This window comes from Pagrus major, chromosome 16 (assembly GCF_040436345.1).
Source record: "Pagrus major chromosome 16, Pma_NU_1.0".
Taxonomy (NCBI): domain Eukaryota; kingdom Metazoa; phylum Chordata; class Actinopteri; order Spariformes; family Sparidae; genus Pagrus; species Pagrus major.
This window is the reverse complement of record NC_133230.1, coordinates 28,968,492-28,990,358: the sequence shown is the minus strand read 5'-3', so window position 1 is coordinate 28,990,358 and position 21,867 is coordinate 28,968,492. Positions and strand designations below refer to the sequence as shown.

At 42.2% G+C, this 21,867-nt stretch overlaps 1 protein-coding gene across 1 annotated transcript in view; it reads right to left on the bottom strand.

The window, feature by feature from the left end:
- Nucleotides 1-21,867, bottom strand: part of kiaa1109 (KIAA1109 ortholog) — an 85,934-nt gene that overhangs the window by 4,500 nt on the left and 59,567 nt on the right. Inside the window, exons 63-86 of the mRNA XM_073482902.1 lie at nt 21,582-21,808; nt 21,053-21,229; nt 20,407-20,537; nt 19,852-19,975; nt 19,615-19,727; nt 19,039-19,129; nt 18,633-18,692; nt 15,744-16,012; nt 15,355-15,570; nt 14,912-15,092; nt 12,849-13,038; nt 12,362-12,523; nt 12,123-12,259; nt 10,034-10,229; nt 9,294-9,494; nt 8,810-8,986; nt 7,857-7,994; nt 7,038-7,283; nt 6,688-6,841; nt 2,632-2,789; nt 1,816-2,005; nt 1,420-1,637; nt 819-1,070; nt 462-665 (exon numbers count right to left, since the gene is read on the bottom strand). Of these exons, the coding sequence (XP_073339003.1) occupies nt 462-665; nt 819-1,070; nt 1,420-1,637; nt 1,816-2,005; nt 2,632-2,789; nt 6,688-6,841; nt 7,038-7,283; nt 7,857-7,994; nt 8,810-8,986; nt 9,294-9,494; nt 10,034-10,229; nt 12,123-12,259; nt 12,362-12,523; nt 12,849-13,038; nt 14,912-15,092; nt 15,355-15,570; nt 15,744-16,012; nt 18,633-18,692; nt 19,039-19,129; nt 19,615-19,727; nt 19,852-19,975; nt 20,407-20,537; nt 21,053-21,229; nt 21,582-21,808 (4,212 nt within the window). The remainder of the gene's footprint in view (nt 1-461; nt 666-818; nt 1,071-1,419; nt 1,638-1,815; nt 2,006-2,631; nt 2,790-6,687; nt 6,842-7,037; nt 7,284-7,856; nt 7,995-8,809; nt 8,987-9,293; nt 9,495-10,033; nt 10,230-12,122; nt 12,260-12,361; nt 12,524-12,848; nt 13,039-14,911; nt 15,093-15,354; nt 15,571-15,743; nt 16,013-18,632; nt 18,693-19,038; nt 19,130-19,614; nt 19,728-19,851; nt 19,976-20,406; nt 20,538-21,052; nt 21,230-21,581; nt 21,809-21,867) is intronic.

Below are 21,867 nucleotides of genomic sequence, written 5' to 3'. Positions count from 1 at the left end.
AATCAAAACGCTTTGGAGCTGAAGGTCATGTTCACACTCCTCTGCTTTTCTGCTTTGTTAAATACTATCTGCACCTATTTTACATTTAAGATAAGCAGGAGCAGCTGCAAGGAAAGGCAGACGGAGAGCTTTTACAAAAAAAAAGCTCTTCTTTTAGTCAGAGCTGTCTAAACTTAAGAAAAGTTTGAAGTTTAAGAAGATACGACAATGAAGCAACCATTTACACTCAGCTGCCACTTTATTAGATACACTTCACTAAAATGAATATAGTCTAAAGGTCTTTAAATGTTCAGCTTTTGTTGAAACCATCTTAGAGAGGTGTTGATTGAACTGCCTAAAAATGATCCGGAGTTCCACATAATGAGGTGTACAGATTTAAAATTTTGAGAAAAAGAAGGTGTCCTGACATCATGACACAAAATAAATGGTTTTATTAATAAGAATAAAATAAAAAAGGTTACCTTCATTCCTCATGGCAGTGACGTAGTTGAACCATTCTTTGACTGTGGCAACTCCATGTGGGGGGTTTTCATGCCGCCGCCGAGTTATTTTGGTGATGGTGGCCATCGGGCTTTCAAGTGCACCGCAGGGTTTGGTCACCATTGTGTTATGACCAAGATGGAAATCCAGTGTCTGAACGATGTAGGTGGAATCATCTTTGGAGCCTGGATGTGACGGAAACAAAAATCAGAGAAATTTGTATTTTAGTGCTGCTAAAAAACAGTTTCACTACCGATTGTTATTTTCAAAATGTAATTATTTTCACTTCCTTTCACACAATGAACTTCCTATTCTCTGAAATTAATGTTTTGTCTCACCGTCCTCCCAGATCTTCTGTGCCTCTGTCCAGAAGGCGATGTTTGGCTCTTCCAGGTGGAATAGTGCCCACGACTTTGAGCGGAAGTTGGGCCCGTGGAAGCAAGCCAGCGTCATGTGATTGCCATGGAGGCTCATTGAACCGCCCAGCTGCACGGCATCCTCAGGCAGAGGCATCTGGAAGAGGGAAATGTGGCAGCCGGCGATAACCTTCAGCACCCCGGGCCAGTGGCGGTGATGGGCTGCGTCCATGTCTGTGACACAAAGACATCAGGGGTTGATTGTAGGCAGACAAATCAATCCTGACCTGAACATGAGCCATGCTGCTGGCAGGATCCGATTTTTAAATCCTTATTTAACCTTTTAAAATGTATGCTGCTTGTGCTTTTTGTTTGCTTGTAATCATCTCATGAGCATGTTTGATTACATTCAGTTGTTGAACCACCCTGACAACTGTTTGAAGAAGTGGTATACAAATTAAGCTTATTAGAATGACAAATCATTTCACTTTCTATAACCAGCACGGCTTCGTAAGACACTCGCTGTGTAACAGTCTGCATTAAATATTTCACCTGGCAGCGGTAAAGAAAAAGGCTTGCTTACAAAGCTCTGCGCCTCCTTTCTCAGTGTTGATGACGGGGGTTTTGGGGGGCAGATAGGGGCCAGGGCCCCAGGTGGAGAGGGCCCGCTTGCTGGTGTCGAATTGCTGAGTGAAAAACTCCTGCAGCTTCATACCAATCTTGATGAGGTCTGGTGTGGTGGAGCGTGAAATGATGACCTGGAAAATGTCCCACTGCAAGTCCCCGTGGATGAAGATCACACTAGAAGGACAGGGGGAGGAGATGGGGAGAGAAAAGGTGAAAAACAGGGACGCTGAGGATTAAGACGGTTTGACATCGCTGTATCTGGAATAACCACACAGTGAATATTATATCTGTAACATCATTTTGTTACACGGGCAAAGGGGCATATTAAGCTTCTGCTGACATCATTTCACACCTTTTCTCTGATAGGCTGGTGTCAACAGTGCACAGGTTGACCTTCCACTCGTCCTGCAGCTGCAGGTCAGCATTGCTGAAAACTCCCATCAGGATGCTAGAGCCCATGTAGTCCACACGGGCCTCTGTCGACCCCATGGTGATCTGGATCTTATGGCTGGGTTGCTGGTTGGGGTGTTCGGAGATGTGGGCTATAAAATGGACAGTAACTGGTTAGGACTGCGGTGCCAACTGGCCATTAAAGTCGATGAGAGTGAAACTGATTTCTGAGAAAATTTGTGGGGAAAAAAAGACTTAAACTGAACTAGCAGCTCTCTCATGATCAGAACATCCAGTAAATTGCAAAACTATTCACCCCCATCAGTTTTACATCTCTTTTTTGCCAAAGATTGAGATGGTGTCACATGAAGATGGAAGAGAAAATTCTTTTACATTTTTTTGTAAAACATTCAAGGTATTTTTTTGAATTTTCAGAAAATCCTTTTTATTAATGCTGAATGTCTAAAGAAAAACATTCCAAATGTATTTAACATGTAAATATTATTAGCTATATATATAAATATATATAATAATTAATCTAAACACCAAATGCAATACATAAAATAAAGTATATATATCAATAGTAAGTGTCAAAAACAGTAAAATGTGTTTTAAAATCTGTATTTTGTCACTGCACAGCTACCAGTGTTGTGTAAGAACTCTGCACTGAACACAGGCTCAGGTCCACATCCACAGTTTACTCTCTGCTAGAACAAGAGCTACCAATGAGTTGTGGAAAAACACCAGCTGCTGAAAAGTTGATGCTTTGTTTACTTACAGACCATCTCCAGGGTGTTCACGTCTATATTGCCACCCACCACCCCACCCTTGGAGTCGAGCTTGGAGCGGCCGAGGCCAACAGACATGCTGATCTCCCGGTCCCTGTTGCTGCCCACAGACAGTCGGCCCTGACTCTTGAGCCCGCTGGTCGTCCAGCTGCAGGGGCAAACACAACTGTGAGTGCTGCTGAATAATGTAGGAGAACTTTCTATGAAACATAAATGACTCTCATTGTCAGAACTTCCACAGGAATAAGCACAGGTAACAGAAGAGAAAAGGCTGGTCGGTATGGAGTCTGATTGACAAGCCAACGTGTCATTATGTAGTTAAACTAGTATGTCATTATGTCAACGTGTCAATTTAATGTCCTTAATAACACGTTTGTTAATATCTAAGTACAGCTTTGTGATTCTAAGTGCTGTATCGCAGGCAACTCTTTGTGTTTCAGTTTCTTGAATATGTGTCACCTCTCATCCAAGAGGCTTCTTCAGTTCTAACTAACTGGAGTGGAGTTGCAGGCTTTTAAACTCTGTGTGGGCGTGTCCCAACAGAGTTGTTCAGGACACGTGTGAGCTCTGAGTTTCAGAGACCATTCACACCTGGGCTCACCTAGCCCTAGCAACCCACATGAAGGCCAGTTGGAGGCCGACTTTGAAACTCAGATATCACACTTGTCCTGAACAACTCTGTTCCCTACAGCACTTAGAATTACCATGACCCGGATGACTGAGAACCTTCATCAACATACAGTTTTGGTTAACCTGTTTTGCCAACCCAATTCTTGCTCCCAACAAAGTCTACACCTACATATAAATGTTTTTTTGATGGAAGAATAATCTCAAGCCCTAAATAATTTCCTGACTCGGCAAGAAAGAGGCAGGAGACATATGTGTTGCTGAGAGAGCCCAAACATTTCAAGAGAAAAGACAGAGCTCATAAAACAGTACTGCCTTAGTTATGAGGGTGTTGTGCTTGTCACTGATTCAGCAGGATTTTACACATTTCTGCCCTAACTGTAGCGATGAAAGTTGTAAAAACTGCATCTCCTGCTGACCAGTAAAATACAACAGTGTACAAGAGATGAACTGAGCCCATAAGGGTGATGCTGAATGGATGTATACCAGGAGATAAAAGTGCAAACTGCAGCAAGGAGACTCTCAAGAGACGCATTTGTATATCAGTGAAGCAGCCGATTCTTCCAATAATGATGCTGACGATGCACAGTTTACTCAATAACATTCTTATCTATACTTTAGGATATCTTTGCCTTTGGTTTCTGCACTTCTGATTCTTTCACACATCCAGTATTTTAGAATGGATTGTTTTATCATTCACAGCTTGGATGGTAGACATGAATCCCTCATAGACTCATTTGCCAGATTTTTTCACATTTAAAAAGGTGCAATATGCAAAAATGGAGTGGTATTACAAGAAAGGAGCTGGGCTAGCTGGTTAGCATGCTAACTTCAGTAGATATCTCTGAAACACAACACATAGATGTCTTTGATATAATGTCAAAACTTTAGGTTATTTGCATAACTCTGCTTCTCTAAGTAGCATGAATAAGTGTCTCACTACGGGTAACGCCCCCACGTGCCCTCAACAGAAGCTCTTGAGGGCAGCTGACGCATATGTTGTAGCCCTACATAAAGGGCTTACATGCCGTCGTTCATCATAAAAACATTTAGCCCACCTCTCCCTCACTTCACACCAGCAAGGAGGGTGGTCTGGTGAGACACTCACTCATGCTACTAAGGGAACCAGGGTTATGCAAAAAACTTAAAATTCTCTTTCATAGCATTCGTTTCGTGTCTCACTATGGGATATACTGACTCCTGGATTTCTTTGAAGCCCATTATAGCCCTGACAGTAGACTTATTCTGGTGAATAATCCTCATTCCCAGATACCCATACACTCAGCACTGTTTGAGCTAAGGAGGGTGCTGTAACATCCAGGCTGTAGAACCAAGCAAAAATCAGACGTGAAGCTAGCTGCCGCACAAATGTCCTGAATGGTCAGTCTTCTAGTAGAGTGTATGCAAAGACCAGCTGGAGGTTGTGAGCTTCCACTCGTGTAAGCAAGGAAACGCTTTGTCCGTTCCCACTAAACTCTGCAAAAACGACAAGATTGTCAATACAGAGCACTGAAAAGGAATGACGTTATCCGGTCTGCACCAATCCTCAAACACCCGCCACTTCCCGTCATATAGAGACCTAGTGGACGGGGATCTAGCACTCTGAATTGTATCAATTACATTTTGAGGAAGCCCTACAGCTGTCAGATTGGACCTTTAGGTCCCAAACCCAAAGAGCCTGAGGGTGGAATAAGGGGACAGTGTGCCTGCTTCAGCAGATCCCTGTAGAGTGTTAAAGGGGCCGGCTGACCACACAGGAGCTGTATTATGTCCGCTAACCAGTGCTTCTTGGCTGTAATATTGGCACTCCTTGAGTCAGAAAGCCCAGGCTCTTCCAATGACATAATGTCATGTGAGGCCACCCGACACTGAATTCCCCTCATATATAGACGGCCCAATGGGACAGCCACCAGCGCCATCAGTCCCAGTAGCCTCTGGCACAGATTGAATGATATGGAGTCCCCTCTGCGAAAAAGACTCAGGCATGCTGTGAGTGATGTCACTCTCTCCAGTGTGAGTCGCCCATGCCAGGCATGAGTCTAGGGACAAGCCTATGAATGTAATCCTCTGAGTTGGGGACAGTACACTTTTTTCACATTTATCCTGAAACCCAGTCCCTATATGTGCTCTGCAAGCATTTTTTGTGTGGGCTGCTGTCTCCAGCTGCGAGGAAGCTGCTAAGAGCCAGTCGTCTATGTATGTAGCCACACGGGGCCTAATGCCGCCTCTGCGCATTTTACAAACATCCTCGGGCTGAGTGAAAGTTTGAAAGGGAGCACAAGATATTCGTAGGAAACCCCCTGAAAGGCAAACCGTAGGTTTTTCCTGTGTGGAGCGTAAACGGGAATGTGGATCCTTCAGGTTGGGTGCACGAAACGCCGGGAGTCAACATTCTGAATTTGTACTTTCTGAGATGTCCGTTCTAGGCCCTGAGGTCTAAAATAGCCCGGATGCCTCGACACCCTTTCTTTGGAACTACGAAGTATCTTGAATAAAACCCTTCCTGGCTCTGACCAGGCGGGACTATTCCTATGGCCCCTTACACCATCAGAGAATGGATTGCTTCTTGTAAAATACGAAGCGATTCTCCCTGAGCCTGAGTATAAATTATTCCCTTGAAATGTGGTGGCTGCGGCTGGGTACCATTAGCTCTATGCGTGTACCTCAGCTGTGAAGCAGGGAGGTGAGCGTGGTTTAAAGTGTAGTATTGCTACAGCTCAGCTAGGAAGTTTGGGAAAAATATTGCTACTTTTCTCTCGTTACTACAGGGAAACAGTGATGTTGCTTTGTGTTGCTTGTGTTAACATTAACCCTGGGGAAGTATTGCTACTCCATTGGCTAATGTTTAACTGACTAGGTATTAATACCTACCATGTGGGGAGTATTGCTTCTCTCCCTAGCTTTTTGGCTAGTGCTGATCATTGCTAATGCCACCGCCAGCCTAAGGCAGACAACTAGAATTGCTTCTAGCTGGCTGCCATGTTTGAACTGCCCTACAGACCGAACAGAGACCCAGAGCAAAGCGTTCGGCAACAGAGGTGGATGCTTGGGTCTGTGAACAGTTAAGCTAGGCTCCAGAGTTGCTGCTACATAAGGGGAGGGGCTGGTGGCCCCTACAACATACACGTCATCAGGGACAGCCTATGGGGTGGCGTAATGTAATAGAGAGCTTCTGTTGAGGGCACGCAGGGGCGTTACCCACAGTGAGACACGAAATGAATGCTATGAAAGAGAACTTTTTTTCTCTTCATAATATTTTTAGTTATTGTTGAATGTTTTCAATTAAAATTCTTACATATTGCACTGCTAAGTTTGAGGTCACGCATAGCTCCACAAATTGTTGAACTGTTTCTTTAAAATCATATGTAATGGGTATAAAAGTATCAACATTAAAAGGTGGGGAAACTGTGACCACTCACGTATTGTTTCCCATGACGTTGCTCATGTTCATTTGGACGGTAAGCTGTTTCAAGTTGATGGCGAACACCACCAGTGTCTCCCACGGCGATCCCTGCTGACCTGCTGCCTTACCGTTCTTACTGAACGAAGGAGTGGATGTTTTTGTCACCGAATCTGGATGAGAATGAACAAACATTGGGTAAAAGGCAGTTGAGGACTGATTGGCATCTTGTACATGTCACTGTTGCATTTTGTAATTTTTAAGTTTCATTTATTATGAATTCTATTTACATCACAATCTGTGTTTTGGTAACTACGAGGAATGTTTTAGTTCCATGGAAATGGAAAATAAATGGCAAAGTGCAACTACCTCTCCGCGGAGCAGAGGAATCGGACACGCTCCTAGTGCGTCCGGGTGCAGGGGACTTGAGGTGGCCCATGCCACCCGGGGACATGTTGCTTCCAGTGGAGTGCTCTGAGAAGACGTTGGGGGATTGGGGCATGTGCTGAGTCCCCATGCTGCCGTCCCAGGTCCTCCAGTAGGCTTTCCGGCTGGACTCGGGGGACAGGTGTTGGGTGATGTTTTCCGCAGAGTCAGGGGTAGCAGGGCCAGAGGCTGAAGCGAGGTAAAGGTTGAGAGTTGTAATTGCAGGACTGCTTTTGAAATGTCAACATGGAGCAGCAGGAGGAAATGTTGGCTGAAGGTAGGTCAGGAAGATGGGATATTAAAAATGTACACAAACTAACCCCGCAGAGATGAGCGGATAGACAAACATGAATCTCCTCAATGTGCAATTTCAGCTTTCAATTTCTCCTTTTGTTGTTGTTGTTTTTTCATAAGCAATTGTGACTAATTAAAAAAAAAAAAAATGACAAAGTTGTAGAACTTATTAACAAATGTTAATAACTGGCATGTAGGCAATATGAATGAGTTTACCACTAGTACTGAGCATGTGTGAGCTTGTGTTGCTATGGATACACACACTTTATAGCTACTGTCTGGGTAAATGTCTGTTAGAAAGCATGGCAAACTGACCAAACCAAACAAAGACTGAACATGTTGAATCTGACCAAACATCTCCAACAAACACAGACAGTCATGGCAAAAGAAACATCTATGTTTGTTGGAGAATGTTTGACTGATGTGCCATTAATACACACCAAAGCCTCTGAGTGGTCAACAAGTCACCTGGCAGGTTGATTGTCTGGTCTCCCAGGAAGAGGCGCCGGGCGATACTACGACGGTACCAGGCTCTGGGGAAGGCCAGGATCTCGCTCAGTCGTCTCATGTCGTACTTGAAGGAGGCCGAGCCAATGTCACACACGGCTAAGCAAGAGAATATTACAATTGTTCAGATGAGACACGCCCTTAAAAAAGGTTCTACAGAGTAAGCATATTGGCAGCATATGCTCCTTAATACAAACCTAAAAGGGAAAAAGACTATTAAGATTAGAAGGGTGGTTTTTTCATCCATCAAGCCCTCCGGTCTCATTTCTATACTTGTAAATTGGACCATTCCTACACTGTAAGTGTTAATACAACACAATCAATTAAGACTTCTTATATCTAATATCATGAACCTTCCCACTGAATAGGATATTTCTCTAAAGATGTATTCACACCAAAAAACACAGAAATAATTGACAATAGGGTTGCAACTAAGTATTATTTTCACTGTCAATTGGCCTGTGGATTATTTTCTTGATTAATTGATTAGTTGGTTGTCAAAAAATGGTGACAATGGCGATCAGTGTTTTCCAAAGCCAGAGATGACGTGCTCAAATGTCCACAAGCCAAATATATTCAGTTTACTGTCATAGAAGAGTAAAGAAAACAGAAAATATCTGCATGTAAGAAGCTGGAATCAGAGAATTTCGACATTAATTAATACAGTAGATAGATTAGCATCTAAGAAACTGATGTTGAGACCATTGTGTTTTACTGTAATACATTTTCCAATACACTTGTTTATTAATTCCCCTGATATTCCTACACTTAAGCTGGGAATTCCCCTGCCCTGAAAATAAATCTTTTCACAACACCATTCCAAGCAATCCAGCAAGCAACTGAACCATGAACAATCAGTATGATCTACTGTACGTCTAACAGAGAAATGCCCTGTCCTGGAGCTGAGGACGTACCTGAGATGTTGATGAGGGTGGTGTCCATTTTTCCACCTTTGGTAGGAATGAAGCTTTCAATAAAGGTGGGGCCTCCACTCCGCCTCATCCTGGATAAACTGACCTTCACAAACTCCAGGTTAATACTCAGTGAGTCTTTTCTTCCTGTTACTGAAGACGGCTCCTCGTCGACTGTACCTTCCGGAAAAAGGTTATTCAATTTTAATTTCCATCTTTGTAGCCAAGATCATACATTAATAACAAGTGGCATAAGATAATACTGTATATCCGTCAGCATAGAGCATCAAGTCATGGTTATCTAGATGCCCACTAGATTTGGCACAATTGTACATGATTCTTCTCTTTTTCCAGAAATCATATCCACAGTAAAGGAGGATAATAAGTATAGAATAAGAATAAGTAGTTAATCAGCAGTAACATTCCAAACTGCCATCCTTTAGCACATTAGAATAATACAACAAGTTTTTCCTTTCCATTTCCATACCTAACGGCCCTGGGCCCGGAGGCAGGCCTGTGACAGCAGATTTCTGCTTTCCGGCGCCATAGGGGTGGAAGACGTAGAGGGAGAAGTCAGACATGCAGGCAGTGAAGCTGAGGCCCGAGGAGGTACTGGGGGGGGTGGTGAGGTCGGACTGGCTGCTGCTGTGGCGGCTCCTGCCCAGAGGGCTCCCCAGCAACGGTGATGCTGAAAGGAGGAAGAGGAAGGTGGGAAAACACAGAGGGGGGTAAAAAAAACAGTCACATACAATAGGCATTAATTAGCTTTAATGTGACGATCACCACAATTTACAGGTCTAACCCCCATCTATGACTCACATTTTCGAACGAAGAGGAGTATCCTACAGATCAGAATGAACAGTCTGCCTATAAGTTAAAAGGTTAACAGTATACTATAATATAATATTAATCCTTTGCCATTTCTCTTTGGCTTTTGGAGCAAACTGTACATTTATTGTAAATATACCCATGATGTACTATAACAAAGAGAAATAACAATAGCATGGCAGAACTTCTATGATCCGACAGAAAGACAGACCGGAGAGCAAAGTAATGAATGTCAGAGAACAAGCTGTGAGCAACATCAAATCACACAGGGCGCAGACATGGCATGGAGTGACAGCTAATAGATGCGCTCACTGTTTTTGATAGAAGAATGTGACTGCAAATGTTTTGCTCTCTGAAAACATTAGAGCCTAATTATTCTGCCAGTCATTCCCTGCATACCTTTGCTGGGAGGCAGTTTGGGGACGTGTTGCCCAGGTGGAGTGGAGGAGGGTGGGTGAGAGCCGTCAGTAGGATGGGCTCCCGTTGGGGTCTCCAGTTCTCCACGGTTAGAGGAGAAGACAAGGTCCAAAGAGGGCAGTTTGAGCATACACTCCACCCTGGACATCGGCAGGCAGCTGAAGCGGATCTGAGAAGGCTGCAAACACACACGATAACTGACATTTCAGTCCGAATTTCTCACTTCAGTGTACAGATGTCTCTCCTTTCACAGAACGCGCTTGCCGCTGCGTTACCGCGGTGATGCCGCCGCTGTAATGGGGGTGGGGGGGCTGCATTCGATAACTGTAGACGCTAGCTGTCAGCAGAGTACTAGAATCCTGATAATGACAGGATTTTACTCCGACCACAACGTGCTCAGCAATGGCAGAGTGGTGCTGTCCGTATTTCGGCTGGTTGACTCCACAGGAAGCGGATGTATGTACTGTAATGCTATGTTATATTTAACTTTAACAGCCCTTCTTTAGACTAAATTAAATAAACTAAAGATGTGTAACTACATATATGCATCTTCGTTACATTGTTTGAGGAACTATAGATAACTGCATATCTGTGGATGCAACTGTCATTAATGCTAATGTGGCTCCTCAGGGATTTAAGTTGTTATTTTTCTTATTTTGACAATAAACCCTGTGACAACACATTGGTTAAGGTTGTAAGGCTATGGCTGTTGGTAACTTTTGTTGATTTTGTTCAAATATGCTAAATTGTAATTTTATGGGTTGTTGTTCTTCAGATGATGGGGCTAAACTAGTTAATATATGCATAGCAATGGTAAAAATCACATAATGTGAATACTGTAGAGTGCTGTTTCAGGCTACATTGTAAATACAGATAAGCACAGTATCTAAGGCTCGTGCTCTCTGTGCGACATTGCACCTTGTGGGGGCTGGGAGACCAGTTGGACGATGGCCCATTAAGTGAACAAAAAGGTCCACTGTAATGCTAATTAGCTATGTAGTCACAATAGCATATGTGGTGCGCGGATCTCAGTCCTCTGATCGGACAGGACAGGTCATAACAACTATCACTCTAATTATTAGGGGATGGGTGAAATAATTCATATTTGGTGAGGAATATATTAATAACATAACCTGCAATGGACTCCAGTAGCAGAAACATTAAGTGCGTCTCCCCCTTAAGAGAGACGATGCGCTCATTTACGCAGGAGAAACAGTTTACGACACTTGCACAGTGCTGTGCGCCACTTCAGCCAGCAAAAAGATGATGGAGGATGGCTGCAGGTTACGTTATTAATATGTTCCTCATCAAATATGAATTATTTCACCCACCCACAGCCCATCCCCGATTAATTAGAATAATAGTCCTCAGGCCGGACCGGACAGGTCATAAGAACTGGGATCGGCGCACCATATTACGCACACAGAGACCGCACCACAGCGTTCCTCCTCCTCCAGTAAAATAGAGCATTTTGCTCATATACAGTCAAATGGAGTGGTTGTCATCATCTTTATCGTTTATTGATCACTATCAATATCTCAATATCACTATCGCTGCGCTGATCAATGAATTTCCACATCCAGTTTTTTTTTCTACCATGTGACCCTAGAGGGGCTCCGTAGATACAGACTAAATCAATAAGGAAATAAAAAACAGCGTGTCTTGTTCGAGAGGGAGGAGAGAGAAACTCAGGGCCCTGATGTGTTCATTGTAGTCTGGAATGCTCACATGTGCCACCTGGTGGTTGTTGGTGTGCACTGCAGCTAATGCAAAATCAGCTGGATAAAATGCCATGTTGTGGCACCTTTAACGCCGTGGTAATAGCGTCATCTGAAAGGAGAGACATCTGTAAGCTGTGTTTTTTGTCAGCGTATTTGTTTAATATCTTTAACCCGTTTGTTATCTGTGTAGCTGTATCTCATCAGCCATGAGAAGCAGGTAATTATCAGTTATCGGTATTGGCTGAAATAAATCCTTATCTTGTAGCACTTATTTTAGTAAAAAAAAAAATACTCAAAACAAAACAACAAAGACAAAAAAAATGTAAGTATTACAGTGGGGTTGTAAGTACCTGGACTCTGACGTACACAACCACATCCACAGGGAAGGAGGAGTAGGCTGATGTGGATGAGGAAACCAGGGAGGTAGTGGATTCCTCCAGCTGCTCCGTATCAAACTGACCCATGTCATCCTCTTGGGAAGCCATAGCTGATGGAAAAAACAAACACATGAAGAGTTTGCAATAATATACTGCATTACCAGTCCTCTGAGAAGAGGGTTCGTAAATATCAGTAGGCACAACAAACAAACCTGCGTAGTTCCTTTCTACTGGAGTGATAGGAATGGTCTCCAGTGCTTTTTCCAGGAAGTCCAGCAGACAGGGGCTGATGACCATTTCCTCTGGCAGAGTCTGTAGGGCCACCCAGGCGTACAGCTTGGCCGTCTTTACTCCTCCACTGCCTTTACCTTTGGCTGCAAGGACACATGGGAGTTTAATTCATCTGTGGCCTGGACTGTGTGTCAACACCACTTTTGAAAGTTCATCTCTAACACAATTTTTATAAAAATGGTCTTTGGCATCTTCCCCTCTGCAGCACACATCAATATGCATGAGCCTGTTTGATCAACGGCACCGTCTGGTTTCATGTTTTAAAATAAAGGATGAAATCACATACATTTGATTCGGTGACTCCATGTGTGGATGTAAATCATCAGCTCAGAGAGGCGTGGCACACTAGTGTCAGTGGTTACAAATGGTGCTAGGGCATGCAATTCAAAATGAGGCAATGCTCAGTACCTGATGGAATAGGTGGGGGCGGGGGAGGTAGGAGCGAGTTAGTCTTGTTTTGGACAGCAGTGGGAGGGTTGGGAGGGCCGCTATCTTTCATACCATACAGCTTGGACTCTTTGGAGAGAGTGCGAGGGAGGGAGGATCCACGCGAGGCATTGGGCGACTCCGTCTTCAGTGTCTTGGAGTTGTAGTGCAACTGGGGGAGAGAAAAATAAGAAATCATTATTTAAGACCTTTCTGTTTTTGCATATCTTTGTGTTTTGGCTTTATTGAGTTGTCATATTTTACAGAATCATCAAGTTTTACACAATGCCCAAATCAGCTCAAACTCTACTAATTGTGTACATCACTCAATAAAGACTTCATTACATTACAGTAGGGGATATTAGCCCATGAAGCAAACAAAAACAAAATCTCAACATAGAAAATTTGACACATCTCTTTAGATCGTGCTAGAAATTATATGATATCTAACTTCTGTTGAGTTGTGCCAATTGTTTTGGGCAGCGTCCATGGGCATTTATTTTTGCCAGGAATTTATTTTTTGGCAAAACATGATATGCGTTATGGCAGTTCCTGTCCTGACTCATAAATAGGCCTAAAATAAGCCTTTTCTAAATGTAATCTTTGCCATCTCTTTGTATCTTTTCTGGCACTACAATAAACCAACTTTCCTTCTCTGATTTGAGCTCACATTTCCTGTGCCTCTGAATCACACAACTAGCCCCATCCCACTGAGACGGCACCTGCTGGAGCCAGTAAAAGTGTTTGAGATGAGCATGACTCTTTTACAGCAATATTAGTGTGTATATGCAGGATTTTTTAAATGAGCATAAAAAAACAACTAAAAATAGGTGATTGATTCTTTCACATTGCCAGTTGCAAGTTTGCCTTTCTGTTTGTCACATTCGTCATCACGAACACACTGGTACAACAGGTAATAGGAGAAAACAGCAGATCATATAGATCATCATACTACATCCAGAAGATGTTGGACTTGTTTCAAAAAGTTTAAATCGGTAAAATTCTGAATTAGAGACAACTCGCTTCTTTCTGATCTCTAGTGAGAGTTGTGCATGCACAATGCACTAGGCAGCTAAAAAGTCGGGCAGTGATACAGAAGTGGTTACTTTTTAAAGTATCTCTTACTTCGGTCTCTCTTTCAAACTCGGCACTGCTCTACTGAATGATGTTCGAGCTCTGCTTGAACAGTGGTGGATGGAACAGTGTAACAATGGCCACATTTTATCGTGCCTGCCAAGGGGTGAAAATTAGCGTGTCCACCAGGGTGTTGTGTTTCCATCACAGTAGATTGGAGCAGGAGCCAATTCTGGAGTGAATGGTAAATGGACTGTACTTGTATAGTGCCTTTCTAGTCTTCGCGACCACTCAAAGCGCTTTACAACACAAGTCAGCATTCACCCATTAACGCACACATTCATACACTGGTAACAGAGGCTACCATGCAAGGTGCCACCTGCTCATCAGGAGCGATAACCATTCATATGCATACACCAGAGTCACCGGGAGCAATCTGGGGTTCAATATCTTGCCCAAGGATACTTCAACATGTAGACTGTAGGGACCTGGAACTGAACCACCAACCTTCCAATTGGTGGGTGACTGCTCTACCTCCTGAGCTACAGCCACCCCAATGAATGCCGATTTTACACATTTACATTAAAGATAAAAGCCAGATGTTTTTGAGTGTAAATGTTTTTTTGTCTACTGTGACAGGGGTATCACACTCTATATGAGATGAGAACTGATCGATATACAAAGGGAGAAAAAGCAATGCGCCCAACAGGCAAAAGGTGAGACTATCTACATCTTTCACAAGTTTGCACAGAAGTTTTATTTAGCGCTGTTTCTCTAATTTAACAGCAGAAAAATGTCATGTCTGTAGTGTATGTCTGGAGTAATGATGCTCTAAAGAAAAGATGATATTAAAGTGAAACTAGGTTGCATTTTGGCAAGAGTTTCACTTTAAGGATTGTACGTGATTTTGTGGGTCTCACAAATAAACAAAGAAAAAAACAAAAAGTAGAAATGCTGAGGGAGACGCTGACCTTAACGTCTACTCCTGGAATATAGAAGACTGTGGTCTCCATGTCATTGGATTTGGTCTGCAGGGACGAGGGACATTTCTTGCCCGCTAGGAGATGGGTGGTGGAGGTGTAGGTGGGCTGCAGCTTCTTCTTTTTGGGGGGAGACTCCTGGTCCAGACTCCTGAGGCTGCGCTCACAGCTCCTGTAAACCCACAGGTAGAAGAGTCCTGTCATTCAAAGGTCTGCTTATGTCTTATTCTGTTTAGTTCGCTGAAAAAGAAAGTTTTATTCCTTGATTTCGCCAAGGACAAAGTTTCATCCTGCAAATCATTTGAGTGGATTTCATAATATAGAGTTTAATTTGACTCTTTACATGATTCACAGCAAAAAATATGAGTGAGACATGAAATATTCTCTCTCTCTACAGGAGCTATCAGAGTAAGAATTGTGCTTTTAGATCACACCTCCTGAGGGAAATGTCCTCATGCTCCGGCTGCTGAGTGGTAGGGTGAAGGACACACTTCCCACTGTCGATCTCCACACGTACATCAAGCTCAAAGTCAATGTTTCTTTCAGTAGTCGGGCCACTGAAGCCGCGGCCGGCGGGTGTGCTTGGCCAGCGCTCGCTGAACAGCTGACTCACAGCGGAGAACCCAGAGGACTTCCTGTGAGACGCTTGGCTGAGGAGAAAAGAAGAAAGGGATTGTTTAGTGAATGCTGGAAGTCGTCTAGCTTTATTTATAGTAGAGAAAATAAATCATAAAAGAAAAGCCTAACTTTGCTTCCTTTCATCGAATGTTCATCACAAGAATGTTTGAGCAGGAAAACCGAACAAAACAAAAAGACGACTCACAAGGGCCTTCGGTAGCTCTGCGGTCTATCACGTTCAAACTCGTCCTCCTTTTCGGAGTCTTCAGAGGAGGAAGAGGATAGGTCGTCACGCCTCATATCGTCGTGCTGGAAGGGAAGTATGGGTGAGAAGACAGCGGGGGTGACGGGGGCATTGAAAGCCGAGTGCTGGTCCTCACTAACGGATGGAGAATGGAGATGATGGTGATTGTGAGGATGGGATGGCTCGTCGATGGTTACTGACAACAGGTCCACCTCTGTCTCCTCAGGAAACTTCAGAGAAGGACAGAGAGACAAACTCACAAAAGGGGACAATTTTCATGTTCCCATAGCTCTTCCTACTTAACAACAGGATGTCTTCAGTAGGAAGTTAGCCATGGGATCAAAACTGTGAAGGAGATAGTGTTCTGTTGATTGGACCATGATGATCAAATGGTATTTTCTCTTTTTTAGTCTTTACTTAAATGCTGAAATCAAATCTCACAGCTCAGTCTAGATGTCGAGTTTTCTGATCAATAACAGAACACTACCAGCCATCAACTAATCTCACACAAGTTGCGAGTTCATGCACTTTCTTTGAGGAGAAATGAAAGACAGACAGCCTGAAACCAGGAAGAAGATGAAAACGAAAAGGTGAAACACTCTCAAGAGGGTAGAAATGGAAAAATGTTCAAGCCTTGCATCCTTAAAGACAGCTGGAAATAAGCTGAAATGTCAACAGTACCAACAGATCCCAGAGGCAGGTACTGACTGCTGTTTAATATTGATAGAAATGTTGTGAATGTTTGCTAACTGCATCTGAGACTAATCAGGATAAAGATCTGTTCCAGGGGCATCACAACAACAACATTTGTCAGGTTTTGTTGTTTTCTTTTACTGACCACCTAAAGTCTTTTTAGGCAACAATGTAATGATGGACAACAAGTGTTTTAATAAATCAGAGGCAAAGTGGGTGGTTAAGGCCAAATGACCAGGGAAGGGAGCCATAAGTTGAGCATGTAACCTTAAGTGAAGTCAGTCTGGGCCTGTCATTATTAAAGAGTGAATACTGGAGGCTTTGTTCAGAGAAAAAAGATCTAATCATTCAGCAGGAAAATACTCCTGTAAATAGATTAAATCATAGGGCAAATAAAGTCAACAAAGCATTCGTAGATAAATATAGTAATAACCTTCAACAACCCAGATCATTGCTTGGAAGAGTAAAGATTTCTACACTGTTATTTACACACTTTTTAAAGCCAAAATCTTCACTTTAGCTGCTAACCAAAAGCGTTAGCACGCACCCTATCTGAAGTGGGTGCACAAGCTCGATGTTGCAAATAATGTCTTTTCAAATCAATTTGAGATCTTGCAGCTTCTGGAGACTTGGAGAAGGCCATACAGGCCATTTTGTGAGTGTCTTTTTTTTAAAAAAAACAAGGCCGTCAAGGCTGTGAAGCTCAGAAATGTTTTGTCGACTACAAAATGTCTCCTAATTTCCCATCACAAGGGGTTGAGTAGATAATGACTGAATTTTCATTTTTGGGTGAACTTACCATTTAAGGCCTAATTTGAAACAAATAGGTGTTGTGGCAAAAATGCTTCTCCCATTCATTTTGAGTGTGGGTAGTATGTTTAGGCTGTAGTAGTGCGGACCGCATTTGTTGAAATAAACATTTGGATAAACACAACATCATGTCATGCTGCTGTGTTCAATCACATAAGCAGTTGATCAAGCTGGCTGGTCAAACAGTTTCTCACTTTTACTAAATACATAAAAAGACGCAATAACATAGCCCACTACCATGACACTTATGTTATAATAGAAGTTCTTTGGGTATTCTTATAAACGCTGGTTGACATGACACATTTGGTGTCAGGGTGAAACAGAAAATGATTTATTGACACATGCACAAACATTCAGAGGTTCACCAAATTGCTCTGAGTTTTTATAATGTTGCTCGGTGCTTCATACAACATTATGCTGCCAGCAGACTGCACCAGCGGGGAAGGAGAAATACTCTGATGGACGAAGCCTCTCTGGAGTCGGAAACTGGGAGCTACCCAAGCAGAGTTCATGGAACAAACGATGATACTCTCTCATTTGTGTCTTCTCACATCACCACACAACCCTGCTCTAATCGAAGCAATGCCTGATATGGTCTTACAGCCGAAGTCTCTTTCAGACTTTCAGGGAGGGAAGGAATTAAATGTCAATTAGGTGTGGGGCTTGATGTGTCAAATTTGTCTAATTATTTTATCATCTCTTTTGTTATGGTAATAACACCGGGTTATTTAATATCATACTTAATCTATAATCTTAGCCTGAACTAAAGTTGATCTAATATGTCAGAGTGAGAGAGGAATCAGTGTTGTGACAAACATCAGCAGTTCAGGGTCAAAATATATTAAGCTTGAAGAAAAGTTGATTTGGATTTTGATGCAGTTTCAAGACAGGATGAGAATGTGCGACTCAGGATTGATTAAACTATAAAACTGTATTTAGAGGTGAGTTTTAGTTACGTGTAAAAAAATGAATTTCTCAAATCATGCTTGGGTTAGGATCAGAGACAAATTTCTCACATCTCACATCTCTAATAAAATGCCACTTGTAATTATCTGACTGTAGAATATAAATTTGAGTTTGGTACCACATCACTTAAATACTCTGATTTAAGTGATGACAGAGCAGGATTACAGTAAATCATCATGAAAATAAATATATTTTAAATAAATATAAATGTTATAAACACAACATTAGTGTATATGTATTTAGCATCCTGTTTTGATTGTGCATGTTCAAAGAGCGATCAGCGCTGTCAAAATGATCACAGAGGAGAAGAGGAAACAGAGGTATTTGTTGGTGTTGGTTAGGTATTTTAATTTGTTAAATGGAATCTTTTCAACCATATACCTTGAATACCTCTCCTGGACTGACTGGTGCAAATGCAGACTCCAAGGCCTGATTATTTATCTTCAAATGAACAAAAGAGTTATTCAAAATGAGCTCATCCAAAATGAAATCCTTGAAATCCCTCCCATGTCCACATGACATGAGTCGCAGTATCATGTGTAGTACTGAGAACAATTACAGTGACAAACACATAGAAATGGAGGATGACATGATGACCTGTCAACATAAAACAACACCAAGCTAAACATACCTACTTTATCATGGTCTTAGTTTTCGATTTGGTTAAAAATATATGTGTCAAGAGCAATGGTCAAATCAAATCTGTAAAAACCTAAAATGTGTTGAAGTATTTGTTCTATTTTGTCAAAGTTTAGGTTATTCAGGATATTTTTTTAAATAAATTTACCGCATCCTGGATGTTGAAGGTGACACGGGGTCCAGGAGAGGACGCATCCACACGCATGTCTGGTAGATCATCCACATCTCCTATTCTGGAACTATGAACACAGTAAAGTGACACAAAAAAATTGCATGTGACACATAAACACAAATACTTAAAATTAAGAATATCGACACCTTATTGTTGGATTCAGGAAATTTTAGCTACACACTTATTAATCAAAGTACCAACTGTTACCCAACAGATTCATTTCCACTTAGTCTGACTTATTTATCTTCTGCAGACTTAATGTTTTTCCACTGGCACAGTGAAAGTGTGTCAACTGTTCTAATATCATTACTATATTAAACCGGAGATATCTGCATAATTACTATAAACAAATGAGACGACCACATTCTCTCCTCACTCTTCATTCTCTTTGCAAGTAGGTTAATGGGAAATGTGTTTCAAAAACATGTAGCAGTGGTGTGAGACGGTGGTAATTTGCTCGTTTGTTTACAGTAAATGCTGCATGAAGAACTCTTAACAGTATCATTTTCGTAATAATATGATACCAGGAAAAACTGTTTTTTTTTTTTTTACCTCTGTCTGTCCATCCTTTTCAGAGGGGGTCGGCCTGCTACTGCCGAGATGCTCTTGGAGCGGTTGTAGCTCGGTTTGTAGCCAAGACCCCACTTATCCTTTAGAGAGGCAGCCTGGTGAGGAACAAACACAAAGTCACAAACAGGTTTCATAAAAGTCCAAATCCATTTCAGAGTAATATTTAACTTCTTTGGCGACTAAAGTGCTAGTTGAGGAGGTGAATATAGGAGCATTCACCCTCATGCTGGAGCGACGCAGTTTCTTGCGGACATCTCTTCTGATGTCGTTAACGGCCACAGACTCGAGCTGCTGATAGCGCTGGATCTCCTGATTGATAGTGCCTTCACTGGCTCCCAATTTTCTGTAGTTAAAAAGTGAACAGCAGTGAATGCAAGACATTTCTTCACCAGCGTAACCATTTAGAATAGAGCGGCAACCAAGAGTCGATCATAAGAAAATGAATTAGCAACTATTATGATAATCAACCAATTGCTTTAATAATTTTTCATGCAAACATTTGCTACTTCAGTATCTGTTGTTTTTGTTGCTCTTGTTTTTCTTTGTCATTTTAGATAGTAATTGGGATAAAGAAAAAAAAGTTTATGACTGTTGTCTGGAAGCTATTTGAAGGTTTTGTATTTTTACATTTTATAGAATTTAAATAATAAATTGTGAAAATAATGTGAAGAATAATTGATGATAAAAATAATTGTTAGTTGCAGCCCTAATCTAGATCCATCAATATCACATCTGACAGGATCAGAATCAACAAATGACTAAGCGGAATCTTACTTGAGGTCGTCGATGACCTTGGCTTGTTCGTTCAGCTCTCTGATATCCACCACCCTCTTGGTGAACTTCCTCCCACGAGCGTCAATCACTTGGTTCCCCATCGGTATCTGCCTTCTAGGGTCAATGGTCTCCTGTTGGGCCAAAGCCCAAACAAAGTTTTTTAAGAAAAACTGATGATAAAATGAAACAAAACTACTGATTAAACCCAAAATTAATTCCTTCCACCAGGTAGCCACTGTAGGATGCATCCTTCCCAAATTTATTTGATTAGAGTTATTTTTTGCTATGATTCAATCAGAATAGGTTATATGTAGTCCGATCCAAACACCAGGTATCATATAAAAAATAAATAAATCACAAAACAAAACAGGCGACACCACCATCACCATTCCACTCAAAGTGCAAGAGGAGAAAATAAAAAAAACCTTGATTTGTTTCATTTCACCCATCATTGAAGCTCCTTGAGGAGGGCAGTGAAAGCAAATGCTAAGGGGCACTGTTTCCCATCATCATGCTATTTATTCAAAGCGTAAAACAGCATTGCTCAGCATTTTCCAATCCACAACCTTCATGACCGAGATGTAATGCTATCTTGCAAGTGATTTTGTCAGCCCAGAACAATTGAACACAGTGGGTGGCTACATACACAAGACCAGGAGAGAGGTCTTTGGGACCTGGCACTGCTCGCCGGGGGGCGAGGCGATGGACAGTTTAAGTAGTCAGCTGGGACAGACACACTCTGAGGCCTGGGGCTGAGGCCCAGGATGTGGTTTACCAGGCGCTTCCTTAAAGTTAGCCGAGGGCTGAACTGGCTCTCTGGACTCTGTGAACAACGGCAGGGACAGGTGGATGGAGAGGTGGAAGAATGGACTACCTGCTGAAGTTTCACGGTTAATCAGCTGTGAACTCTTCAAATGTATTGAAGAGGTATTAAAGGAATAGTTAAACATTTTGGGAAATATGCTTATTGGCTTTCTTGCAGAGAGCTAGATGAGATGATTGACACTACTCTCAAATAAGTACAAAAACCAAAGAGCCAAAACTACAATTTGCGGTTCTATGAAGGGTTATATGCCAGGCTAATTCTCTTTTCTTTTTCTTTTTTTTTAAACTTCCAAATCTACAGAAATTGAATGTGTAACATGTACATATACATGAACCTGTTACTGACTGACCATGTGGATAGTGGCCGACATGGTGTCGGCTTCGTCCTCGTCTGAAAGGTCTGCCATGTTTACAGAGTTCAGGTCTGCAATGTCGTCGATGTCCTCCTCGCCCGTCAGTGATGTAAGCGTGTTACCCAGTGCATTGAGGCGCTTGCCGATGTTGGGATCCATGTGAACGTCAATACCGCACATTTTCCAAAGCACATTCAGAGTCCAGGTACCAGCACTACTGCTCTCTGTTTTGAACGAGGAGGAGGAAAAAAAAAACAGCAGGGGAGGAATTCAATGCAAAATA